A 14,096-nucleotide genomic window follows, 5' to 3' on the forward strand; every position below is an offset into this window, starting at 1 on the left:
AATATATGTAACATCCGATATTATTGTTTTCATTGCTTTTATCTATTGATACTGTTTTCTATTATTATTATTATTTATATTATATGACGTACAGAAATGGGATTTTTCCTGTCCAAAATAAATAAACTACGCCTTTTGCTTTGGTTCACTTAATTGAAATATGAAATACTTACAAATGTATGTATGTATATGAAAGCTGAATAAATCTGATTGTGATTATGGAAGTAAAATTGTGAAGAAATATTTTTTGAGTTAAACGTTTTTATAAAATATGTATATACCGTTGTTGTACTCTCAACTATAATATTATAAAACAACAAATTCACTTTAATATAATGGATGTATAATAACTATAAAGGATATTTAATATAACCAAGTAAATAGATACAATTTATCCAACATAACTATTGCATGGATCATATCAGTGAGTACGTGCATGTGTAGGATGAGCATTCAGTTGAACTTGGTTGAAAAAACTTGTTGGTCTTATCAGATGCCCAGTCAATGGATGAGGGCAGTGGTGATCTGGAAGAAGACAGCGAGAGCATCATTAGCTGCGAGGATGACAATTGCGATCACAACTGTCAAATGGTAGATGGTAAGCCAAGATGCTCCTGTAACGAGGGATTTCGCTTGGACGACGACGATTTTGCAAGATGCCATGGTAAGACATACCTACGTATAAATTGCTATTTAAAAATCTGAAAAATATATTCAAAATAAATTTTATTTTTTAATTCATATTTTTTTTTTTAGATATAAACGAATGCAAAATTGAAAATGAGTGCAAAAACCATACTTGCGTGAATTCGATTGGAAGTTACAGATGTGAAGATGACGTAGTGGCAACGACGATTTCGACGAATGTCGGTAAGTAAAATAGTTTCTAATTGAAACTAGAAGTGATTCATATTTACAAATGTGTTAAAGCTATGAAAACTATTAATTAGTAGGTCACTCAAATCAATTTCATGTAAATAAGAAAATCTGTTCTACCTAATCTGTTAAAATGGCTTAATGAATCTTCGTCATGTTTTACGTACATTCATTTTAACCGGATTTAATTTAGAATTGTCATAATATTAATATATTGGCTGTATACTTATACACAGGGGCGGCTCGTCTTTAAAGGTAACCGGGACACTGGCCCACACAAATTTCTCCTAAAAAAAATAAATTTGTGCATTGTTGGTGACTCATCAAGAGTCAAGAAGTGTTTCTTTGGTTTGGTGATTACTGGTTACAAAGCACTGGTTACAAAGTCACTAAAATGTAACATGCAAAATTAAATGAAATGGCTGGCCGAGTTGATTAGAAAAGCAAAAGGAGAGGCAGAGGTCAGAAGCGATACGAGCGTAGGTTACTTTGAACGTCAAAATACGAATGAATAAGTGTGCGTGTATAATACAGACATGCCATGTTGCCAACCTAAACTGGTCTAAGCGTCAGAGACGCTAAAACGGGTTCGGTGATTATTGGTCACAAAGCACTCGTCCAAAAGTAACTAAAATCTCTATAACGGAACATCTGGCAGCCGAAAATTCCATCATACTAACGAGAACTTGAGTGCCAAATATTGCGTATTCGCGAATGGCAAAAATTGTCTTTGTGACCACCGCAATGTGACTAATAATCCAATTGCCGTTTCTTTATCCCGCTCACCACTCGGTAAGTTGAACCAGTTCCTGGCGTGTTACCGTGGTTGCCAGCTTCGGTTTGCCTAATAATAGTGCACTTGCGAATGGTAGTGGTTAGACTGTAGAAAATGAGTCGAGTTGATGAGTCAAAAAAATAAAATGAACCATATTTCCGTATAAAGAGGGTTGCTTTTAGTTGGCCGCGTAAAGGTATTTTTGGGACAGAATACGCTAGCCCCGATCGTTTAAATTTTCTATACGATTCGAAAAATACACGCCACCGTCAATATTTTTCGACATTTCAATTATATTTTGCAAGGTATGCTTAGATTGTCAATCACAATATGTCAATTTTTTCAATTTTATAATTAAATATTTTTTATTAACCACATTTTTGCTTTTTTAGAATACATAATGATCGAAGTCAATAATTTGCTAAAAAAAAAAAGAAATTTTCCTTGCATAAAATGTTACTAAGAGTTGGATTTTTGAAAAAAAATCGTGCCTCTCCTGTTTTTAAAGTCTCGAGCCGTCCCTGCTCAATTAAATTTAATTCAATTTAAAAGATTCAATAATATGTCAAAGAGATTTTTCGCCTATTTATTACATTTATAAATCAATAGATAAACAGTGATTAACTATTGATTTATTGTAGTTTTGAATCTGAAAGTTACTCATTGTGTTGTGTTAAGAGGGCTGTACACTCGAAACCTTAATTTTGTTGCCGTTCCTTTCTTCGATATATATATTGAGTGAATGTATAAATTGAGTGAATGCGACAATATATATCAATATATATATTGAGTGAATGCGACAGTTGCGCTTCGACCAGATAAAACGTATTTTCAATTGACAAAATTGAGGTTTCGTATTCTCCTATTTTCTCATCCGAAACTGGACCAATTTAAAAAAAATTCATCATCGGTATGAGAAAGATATTTTCTGTGCAACTATGCGCGTATTTTTTTTTTTAAATCAACCGTTAAATAAGCACGCTTGACTCTTTTCGTGGGTGTAAAAAGAGGCGATTTTATTGATGTTTGGCGGCTCCTAGCTCCTATAAAAAATTACTAATCAAAAAAATAAAACAATAGATGCAACCCAATGGTGGATATCCATACCATATTAAAAAATAATTTCTCTAGTGTCATAATTAAGGAAGGGAGAAGTCTAATACGTTTGTATGGACAAGGCGCAGGTGTCCAGCCCTCTTAAGGGTGTGTTGGTACACGTGGAAACCAGTTGCGGCTGATTTAGTTATAGACATCCACATGATGCTTCAATTTAACTTCAATAAACGTATTTTGATTTTCAAACCGATATCTTTACCTGTTCTTTAATAAAGTACAAGTGTTAAGTACAAATATAATTTTAATTTTAAGGAATAACCCTTTGGTATCCTTCCATCGTATATATTATATTTTTACTTTTTTGTTTTGTTTAGATGTATGCAAAACTGTATATGGGTGTTCGCACGATTGCAGAGAAGGTGAAGGATTTGAATGCACTTGTCCAGATGGATACGATTTGGACGATGATGATAAGACTTGCACTGATATTGACGAATGTGCTGAAGAAGCAGAAAATTACGACATAGTTGAAGACGACGACGATGACGAGGAAGATGAATTTTACGAAGAAGACTACAAAGAAGATACGAGAAGAAAGAGAAATGCCAACAAACGTCAACTAAACAAACTATGCTCGCATAAGTGCGTCAACACCATCGGTTCCTACCATTGCACATGCCCCAAGGAAATGCACCTCAACAAAGATTCCAGATCTTGCACGGACGATGTTAAGAATTTTTGCAACGTGGGTTTCCATTCGGATGAAGATGGTATCATATGTTTGGAGGATAAAAATTGCTCTCATTTCCCAATTGAAGGTAACGAATGTGCATGCCGCTCAGGATTCAAACTATCCAACGATGGATACAGTTGTTCAGACGTGGATGAATGCTCAGTAAGTAACGGAAATTGTTCCCAAATCTGCACCAACACCCCAGGATCATTCGAATGCAGTTGCAAAGAAGGATATCAAATCATAGACGATATTTGCCAAAACATTAACCCTTGCTCAAGCAATCCATGCTCTCACACTTGTGTGGATGTAGGCAGAGAAGCACAATGCGAATGTCCTGAAGGATACGATCTAGATGACGATATGCGGAATTGTATTGACATTGACGAATGCCAAGAAGAATCGTCTTGCTCTCACGAATGCACAAACACCAAAGGTGGCTTCTATTGTGGATGTCCTGAAGGATTCACATTGGACGCATCTAAAACTAACTGTAAAAACGTGTGCACTTCAAACGGATGCAGCCACAGTTGCGAGCAAGATGAGGACGAAAAATATCTATGCACTTGTCCCGAAGGCTATGTTTTAGAATTGGACAAAGTATGTATCGCTGATATGTGCTCAAATGAGAATAATGGATGCTCGCATACGTGCATGTACTCAGATGGATCATTCATTTGCGAATGTCCTGAAGGCATGATTCTTGATGATGACGATACCACGTGTATAAAAGTTAGCTCTTGCTCTAATGATAACGGAGGGTGTTCTCATGGTTGTATCGATGATGGAGTATGCACTTGTCCCGAGGGATACGTTTTAGAATCAGATAAAATCTGCATCGCAGATATGTGCTTAAATAAGAATAATGGATGCTCGCATACGTGTATGTACTCAGACGGAGTATTTACTTGCAGATGCCCTGAGGATATGACTCTTAACGATGATAATACTACTTGTATAATAGTTAAAACTTGTTCTAAGAATAACGGAGGATGTTCTCATGGATGTGTCGACGACGGAATATGCACTTGTCCTTCTAATTATCACTTAATCAACGAAACTAGATGTGTGACATCGGCGCAAGGATGCACCTTGCTCAAAGCAAACTGCTCTCACATATGCAAGTTTGCTAACAGTACTATAAAATGCGAATGTCCTTTGGGGTACAAGCTTAAGGACAGCACTAAATGCATAGAAGATCTATGTTACATCGACAACGGAGGTTGCTCTCATAAATGTCACGCAATCGATGACGAAATAGTATGCTCCTGTCCTGCAAATCACACCTTATCTCCAATCAACAGGTTTGAGTGCGTTCAAATGCATAGTTGTTTGGCAAATAATGGAATGTGCTCACAAATATGCAAGGAAATTTCTGGTGCACCTGTGTGCAGCTGCTTTGAAGGCTACAATCTCTCTGGAAACGGTTTTAATTGCGACAAAATTGAAAATCCCTGCGATATCAACAATGGAAACTGTTCTGATGTTTGCATCACCATTGACGGAATTGTTCACTGCGAATGTACCTTGGGGAAAATTTTAATAGATGGAAAGTGCATCGACGCTTGCGTTTTGGACAATGGAGGATGTTCCCAAAAGTGCAACAGCTCTTCTGAAATTCCATGCTCATGCTACGACGGATTTGTACTGAATTCAGATCAAATTACTTGTGACGATATTGACGAATGCGTCTCGAATTCTCCGACTTGTCATCAAATCTGTATAAACAGCTATGGAAGCTACGAATGCAGTTGCTACTCAGGATTCGACCTTTCTAGTGATCTGTCAACCTGCTTCGATATAGACGAATGCAAAATTGAAACAGCAGAATGCACTCACGACTGTCTAAATACAGTAGGCTCTTACGAGTGCGCCTGTCCTGAAGGATTCAATCTAGACTCCAACAATGCAACATGTAAGTATGCCGATCCATGTTTTGAGGATAATGGAGGATGTGCTCAACGATGCGAAAATGAAGGATGTGCTTGCTTCGAAGGATACGTTTTAAACGAAGACGGAATCACTTGCGACGATATTGATGAGTGTTCAAAAGTTGCAAACGATTGTTCAGATAAGTGCGTTAATTACGAAGGTGGTTACTTTTGCACGTGTCTCGAAGGGAGCAAGCTTTCTGATGATAATCACACTTGCATAAGATACGACAGGTGCAAAATAGAAAACGGAGGATGTTCGAATAAATGCGTTGACAATTCTAGTGGAATCTTTTGCTCTTGTCCTGAAGGCTATACCCTGAATGCGGATGAAAGGAATTGTGATGACGTGGACGAGTGTCTTACAGGGGTTTGCGATTTTGATTGCAAAAACACACCTGGTGGATTTGAATGCTCGTGCAATGCTGGTTATCAACTGTCTAAGAATAAAAAAACCTGTGATGACGTAGATGAATGTTTGCCTGTTTACAATAAATGTCAACAGCTTTGCATCAACACTGCAGGTGCTTACTTTTGCGATTGTTTCGATGGGTTCGCTTTAGATAATTCCAATTCCAATTGCACCGACATTGACGAATGCAGCGAAGATCTGCATAGTTGCTCTCATGATTGCTTGAACTCAAAAGGCAATTATACGTGCCTCTGCCCTCCTGGGTTTGCTCTGTCTGATGATGCTTATACTTGTGCCGACGTGGATGAGTGCAGCTCAGCTCATAACTGCACTCAAAAATGCATCAACCTAATAGGAGGATATAAATGCAGTTGCCGCGAGGGGTACGCTCTGGCATTGGACGAAGTCAGCTGTTTAGACATCGACGAGTGCGCCTCAAACAACGGTGGATGTTCCCAAACTTGCAAAAACTTTCCAGGAGGGTTCCAATGCTCGTGCAATCAAGGGTACGCCCTACAAAAAGATCGGTCGTGTATTTTGGAAGATCCTTGCTCTTTCAAAAACGGAGGATGCGCACAACTGTGCAAGCCAAAATTCGGCAAAGTATCTTGCAGTTGTGTACCGGGATTCAAAGTAGATCCAAAAGATGCACTTTCATGCTTGGACATCGATGAATGCTCTGAATCCACCTCAAAATGTGAACACAAATGTATCAACACGCCAGGAAGTTACAAGTGTGCTTGCAAAGAGGGATTCATCGAATACAGAGGATCTTGTAAGGATGTCGATGAATGCAGCAGAGACGCATCACCTTGCGGTGATAACATGCAGTGTGTTAACTTACCTGGAAACTTCAAATGTGTTTGCAAGATGGGCTATTCGCTACGAGTGAACGGCACAATGTCTATCTGCTTGGGTATGTCTTGCTTCTTCGTGGAGGTCGATTTATACATCTTATCAATGTTCTATTTACCGTTTTAATTCTGTTTTAGCGGATGCCAAGAAATGTACACCATTGGTGGTGCCTTTGCATGGCAACATGAAATGCGCTCATGACGGCTTGGGAGGATTCCGGTCCGGAACGAGATGTCGTTTTTGGTGTGACAAAGGATTCAAATTGAAAGGATCAGTAGTGCGTCATTGTAATGGAAGTGGAGTCTGGGTTGGAGATGAAACCCAGTGTATACGTTAGTACATTAAACCTCAAGTATTTTGTGCAACATGATGATTATGTATTTAAGATTCAATCACGTGGAACAAGTGGTCTGGGTCGACAGAACGAGACTCGTGACTATTTAAATCATACTTTATCGACAAAGGTATCTTTTTTATAGGGCTTCCCTTCACTTGTTTGATTTTGACACACCTGGTTGATTTCCTCGTGTCTGAGGGTCTTGACTTCCCTGTCTTCTAATCTCCATAATGCAGCCCGTCATACCCTCTCGATACCCTGCAGCTCGCGGTGACTCGACTACAGTTTCTCCAATGACAGCCCTGACCTGGTCACTCTAATTTCAACCACCAAAATTAAATATCCAAATCTTGTTGGGGATTATTCTCTTCCTCTGTTTCCCTCAACGCTTCACATAATGATCATTTTTTTCAGGCAGTTCTGGTCTCACCCCACGATGTGTCTAAAGAACTGGAGGATACGCCTAAGGCATATGGAAGATTCTCGATACAAATATAACTTTATTTTTTGTTTCAGCCCATCCTTGTCCACGTTTGACAAAGCCAAACTACGGTTATTTCACGCCGTCTACTTGCACCAATGGTGACACCTTTCCATCTGAATTTTGCACATTGGTTTGCCAACCTGGTCACAAGCCCAAAGGTGCCAGAATGCTCACATGCACCCACAACAACAAATGGACACCATACAATCTGCCCGTTACTTGTATTCCGATCAAACGTAAGATTATAGCTCAACTTAATAGCAGTATGAAAACACTAAGTTATGGCTCCAGATCAGCTTCTAAGTTTCACAGCTTCACCTTCGACCATTCTTAACTCAACCTATTGCATTGTTGTGCACCATAAATATTTATTTGACAACTTGGAATCTAAATCTGGTTCGATTTCACCGTCCAAATCTCTAAATATGTATAAGTTTTTGCATTTTTCCAGCTTCGGTGGTTTTCAAGCCGTACATAAAGTGTCCACAAGATGTTAAGCTTCAGCTGAGATCTTCAGAACGTGAAGTCGATGTCGTTATACCAAGGCCTACATCCAATATGGACTGGTGGAGGTATTTATCGTATAAATGTAACTAACAATATGATATTTGATGCGATATTGGGTGCTTTTTAAATTTTTAAAAATGTTTTCTTTTATTTTTTCGCCATGTTTTCTTTTATATTATTTTCTGTAGTGAAAATAACATTTCTCTGATATTTAATGCGAAACACATTTTAACCATTTCATAAAACAATCAACTGCAGCGCATTATCAAATATTTTTACTTGTAGCCCATTTGGGTCAAAGGTCAGGTTGTCTATAGCAAACAGGCTTACTTTTCTAAAATTCTGCGGCGCATTTTTTATTGATATGTTAAATTTATGCCAAAAAAAAGCATCAAATATATATACGAATATTTTCTATATTTATTTTTTTGAATTTCAGATATATAGATTCTGATCCAACTTGGGCCAAGCAAGGACATCGTCGCCTCGGACCTGGAGTTACCCCCGTGATTTATCAAGTTCGAAATGCCCGAAATGATACCACTGAATCGTGCAAATTCACCATATCTGTAATCGGTAAATGTTCAAAAAATATGGTCTTAAACCCAATGAATCTTGCTCCACAGTGTACACGATTAGACTTGAGCACCCCGCTGGGTTTCGATGCGTAGCGTAGCATGTACATAAATATTTATTATTATTGCGACATTTAGCTGTCATATCTACCATTTTTATCTGTTATATATTTACATTGTATACTAATAAAAACGTTCAACGCGTCATTCCTGTTAATCTCTATCACGTTTAAGATGCTGAAAATCCAACTGTGAAATATTGTCCTAGTTCTGTAGAAATACGATTGAACCAAGGAGAACAATTTCGTCGTATTGTTTGGGATGAGCCTCAATTTAACGACAATGTTGGAATCAATGAAATACATAGATCCAAGGTAAAGCTTTTATTTTTTATTTATTGTTAATAACGTATGTACGTATGTATATACGTCTACATCTCGTCGATTCATATGTATGCACTTCTCGGCAGCTTTTTTCATTCAATCAAAAACTGATTTCAAATTTAAGTTGATGGCAAATAAATGCAGATTTCAATTTATGACTAGTGGTTAGCATATTATGCTTACAAGCAGAGAGGTCACGGTTCGATTCCCACTAGTAGCTGTTAACCAGACCTTGATTTCATTGAAACGGTTCCTGTAAATTGGCATCTCCTTTCCAATCTCTCTTGCAAATTTGAAATTATTCAGCGTCTTAAGGTTCGCCAATTTCTATATAATAAAATGCTGCAAAAATTTCTCCATAGATATCACTGTGGTTGTTGTTTGTATGAATTCGCATTGTGCAAAATGCTTGTATTGTATATGTATAAGTACACTCTATGGAGCGATTGTAAATGCGAATGTATGTACGTTAGATTGAAATAAAATAAAAATATGAAGTTCTCATGAATACCTCATCTTGGTTAAGCTGGCAGCAACATTAACTGACACTTGCTTAGTGCCCACTGTGTAAGCCGGATGTTTCTCTCAAGACATACCTAGAAGGGTAATGTATCGTTTTAGGGTAATTGGATTATTAGTCACATTGCGGTGGTCACAAAGACAATTTTTCCATGAAAACCACTCAAGTTCTCGTTAGTATGATGGACTTTTCGGCTGCCAGATGTTCCGTTATAGAGATTTTAGGTACTTTTGGACGAGTGCTTTGTGACCAATAACCACCGAACCCGTTTTAGTGTATCTAACGCTTAGACCAGTTTAAGTTGGCAACATGGCATGTTGCCAACTTAAACTGGTTATTATACATTATATATTATACGGTTATTATACGTTATATATTATACACGCACACTTATTCATTCGTAGTTTGACGTACAAAGTAACCTACGCTCGTATCGCTTCTGACCTCTGCCTCTCCTTTTGCTTTTCTAATCAACTCGGCCAGCCATTTCATTTAATTTTACATGTTATGAATATAGTCATAACATGTAAAATTAACTGGGTCGGGCGGCGCCCGAGGGCGCCGAGTATGTTAAGGCGCCACTCCATGCACCAGAGGCGCCTTAAAATTTAAAATTAGGGTGCCAAATACCCTAAAAAATTTTAGATTAGAGTGCCAAAGGCGAAACTTAAATTGATATTTTAAATTGAAACTTATCTCCGGTCTACAATGTCACAATTTTCTAGGGGCGCTTAGAAAAAATTGACTGAGGGCGCCATAGGGTGTAAAGCCGGCACTGAATATAGTATAGTCAAACGTCAATAAGAGATAAGAGATATAAAAAATTACCACTTACACGAAAATCATGTGAACTGTATAAGAGGTTAGTAAAAAAATGGTTATATATGTGTGTGTTGCTGCCAACTTAAATTGGTCCAACCATTAAGGCCGCTAAAACGATACATTACTCCTAGATGAATTCCAAGAGGATTGAGTATGTGTCAGCGAATGAAAGATCGATCTAAAGGTTCAAACTCTCAATAATTGTTTCCAGGTTCCTGGAGCGCGTGTCGGAAGTGGCATACACCACGTGGACTACATAGCAACCGATAGTGCGGGAAATCGAGCTTATTGCCACTTCACCATAAACGTTATAGGTAATTTGATGAATATAGCTTTTAATAATAGCACCATGGGGATCGTCATTAATAATGAACATTTTTTGCTTAGAAACTAATCGTGATGTTGAAGAATTTCGCGTGAGGGAAGGAGTACTCATATGTCCAGGACAATCGCCAAGAAAAACTCACCCGGGCGAACTGGTAAAATTATTATAAGTGTATTTTTTTAGTCATATAAGACTTATTAAATAGATAATAAGCCAGTAGAAGCAGTTAATGGCTATATTTATTCAGGAAAAACTTTTGATATGTTCAGAAGTGTAGAAGAGGACGTATAAAATTAGAATTAAATACATTTGGATTAATGAACGCTGTTTACAATCAATGGGTGTGACAGTGATGATAAGACTTAGGCGATCAGGATGATTTTTTTTCGATCTTAGTGCGTATCTTCGTAAGTCAAAACATCTAAGTCGAGGACTACTTGTATATGATTGTTGATGATCTAATTTTAGGTCAATATCGAAAATTTATTTAAATTGTGCATGTTGTTTTAACTTTCAATATTTAATTTTAATTTTAATATAATGATTATAATTTTATTTTGATATTTGAATTTAATTTTAATATAATAATAATAGTTTTAATTTTGATATTTAATTTCAATTTTTAAATTTTATTTTTATTTCGATATTTTGTACGCTACTGGTTTAAAAAGTTGGCCTGGGGGTCGTTCGTTGGTTTGGTGCGTACGGATGCGGTGCATCCGCTCTAAAATCGCCAGACAAATTGAACGACAGATTAACGGACGACTGCTTTAAATGCAATTCTCGTCTTCTCGAATGATAGATTGCACATCAGATGACGGGTAACCTTTCGATGTGGACAGATGCAATTATTAAAATGGTAATTATTAAAATTGAGTTGGATCTTTCAGGCGAGTTTAATAAGGGAAGATTCGATAAGTTCCGAATCTTGCCTTATTAATCTCGCCAGAAAGATCCAACTCAATTTTAATAATTGCATCTGTGCACATCGAAAGGTTACTCGTCATCTGATGTGCAATCTATCATTCGAGAAAACGAGAATTACGTTTAAAGCTGCCGTTCTGTTAATCTGGCGATTTTAGAGCGGATGCACCAAACCCGGTGCGTACGCAGCATAAGACATGCCATATTTATTTTGCACGTTAAAAAGTATCAAAAAAAAAACCATGTGCCACGTTTCCTTCCTGTGTGATTTCGCCTTAAATCAGGTAATGACTAAAGAGCAGCGTTCGGACAATGCTTTATGAACAATAAATGATTCAATATTGTTAATTACTAATATCAACCATGTTTTTTGCTGTCTTGGCTTGTACGGTAATGGAGAGGTCTATTGTTATTTAACGAGTACCAAGCCAACTCCTAAGTTTAGTGATGACTAGTCACTAGCGGTGGATGAATTCTTTTCGCACAAAAAATTGTTAATTTCTTAGAGAAACCTTGCTTTTTTGCTATCTTGCTTTGAACACTAATGGAGCAGTCTATTTTTATTTGCAAAAACATCCGCGACCCTTTGGTGATGAGGTATGGATGCGAACATTTTGTATGAATTGCCAAAATGTTACTCAAAGGTGTATGGAACGTTGTATTTTCGGTATAATGAGGAAACAGGAAACGAAACACATGAATGGGAGGTTGACATAGTGGAACATATTAAACATAAGTGAAGATATTGAAATGGCAATGTAGCTAAAATGATGAGATAAAGGTGGACAAGAGAAGTGCTCGAATAGTACCAAAGACAGTGCAGAAAGGCAGATGAAATAAAGAAAATGTGGTGAGATGGATGAATGATGCTCAGAAAGGAGACAAATCGAAGTTGAAGCAGACGAATGATTGTTTGTTAGTTACAAATAAAATGATCTTTTTTCGATTTCAGAGTCACGTGCCCAGAGGATGCGTTTTGCATTGGGTGAAACCTAAAAACGAACATCTGACGAGACCTGAAAGCTACACTCACAAGGGGGCGAATTATCTAAGTAATTAATATCATTAAACGATTCGTGTTAATTTAAACGAAACGTGGAGGATGATTTTAACAAATGTCATTATTTCAGATGCTGTAAATTTGAGACATTACGATGGCTGGAATTCGTACAATCGCATCGACGAAAACACCTATCGTAGAATGCATCCACATGAAAATTATATTAAATAGATTGTATTTGTAATTTTATTTTTTAGACAATAATGATTTATTGTTTTAAATATTACGATCTATGTGTTCACTATAGGTATAATATAATACATACAAAAAAAGGTATTAAAACAATAAACGATTTGGAATTTATATATTATAGTATCATTTTGAATGGAAGATATGATTTATAAGATGTGCTACTTTTTCTTAAATATTATATAAACGTTGGGAAATGTTAAAATAATGCATTAACATCGAATTAACCCTCCGGAGACGAGAGATTTTTTTCATTAATAAAAGAATATTTCAACCATATTTCTTTGACAAATATTCATCTTAATCAAGCAAAAATAATAATAAAAAATAAATTAAAGCGCTTTCAGGTAAAAATCCATGTAGCCATATGGCTGCGCTCGTCGTTACAGGGGGCGTGTCAGTAATTCCGCGCGACAACAGATCGCAATACGCTAGACGAATATCCTGCCCTCCAAAATATTTTTAGATAAAAGAAAAAAATCCAAGATGCCTTTAGTTATGTGCTTAGTCTATTTATAACCCCATATTTTTTTTTTTTATAAAATCAGTATATTTTGTCAGATACAAAATATACCTGCAAGCTAAGGGTTTGAGTAAAAACAATAATTCGGTGAATTGTTACAAACATACCACACCCCAAGACATCGGAATTTTGACCAATTTGACCAATACCAAACCCTTAAAAATAATCATTATATATGTAGGTACTTTGAAGGACCAAGGAGAAATAAAAAGCAACCATTTACATAAAAGAAAACATTTTTTTAATATATATGATCTAATTCTCCATCAATCCATATGCGTGTTGTACTCGCTTCGTAGCTCGTAAAGTTGTCGTTTCCTCCGACCTGTCTCCCTCTAATTCGCATTTCTGCATTTGCAGCAAGTTGACGACGACTAAGATTATTTACAAGACCGCCATCATCTTCTTCGGCACTGTCTTCATCGGTCAATACGTTCGATTCGGGAGGACAAATAAATATATCCGTTTCCATCTCCATCTCCATATCGAGCAAATCGTCATCGTCAGTCCCAGGTTCTTCTAACAAATTTAATATGTCTCCAACAGTTAAGTCTTCATTAGATCTGAAATGGGCTCAAAATTTTGCGTTAGATTTTGTGTATATATATAACAAAAAAACACCAAAAACATCGAACAGTAATCAAAATAATTTGACACGGGAAAAGACTAGCGTAGCCATATGGATACGCAAGCATTTGGGATTGAATTATAGCTATACAATACATATTTGAAAGCACCTAAGTATGTACATTTATACCACTACACATTGACATAATAAATGTATTCATAAAAGTAATGAAAGGCATTTA

At 36.8% G+C, this 14,096-nt stretch overlaps 1 protein-coding gene across 1 annotated transcript; it reads left to right on the forward strand.

Annotated features, from left to right (window-relative positions):
* Positions 1-2,908: 2,908 nt before the first annotated feature.
* LOC143922406 (uncharacterized) lies at positions 2,909-12,877 on the forward strand. Its single transcript, XM_077445631.1, has 11 exons — positions 2,909-2,936; positions 3,082-6,699; positions 6,776-6,970; positions 7,492-7,695; positions 7,911-8,031; positions 8,406-8,542; positions 8,776-8,915; positions 10,478-10,580; positions 10,654-10,745; positions 12,468-12,567; positions 12,646-12,877. The coding sequence occupies exons 1-11, from the start codon at positions 2,909-2,911 to the stop codon at positions 12,744-12,746; spliced, it is 4,839 nt and encodes a 1,612-aa protein (XP_077301757.1). The 3' UTR covers positions 12,747-12,877.
* Positions 12,878-14,096: the final 1,219 nt, after the last annotated feature.

The sequence above is a fragment of the Arctopsyche grandis genome, chromosome 2, assembly GCF_051622035.1.
Source record: "Arctopsyche grandis isolate Sample6627 chromosome 2, ASM5162203v2, whole genome shotgun sequence".
NCBI classification, from domain to species: Eukaryota; Metazoa; Arthropoda; class Insecta; order Trichoptera; family Hydropsychidae; genus Arctopsyche; species Arctopsyche grandis.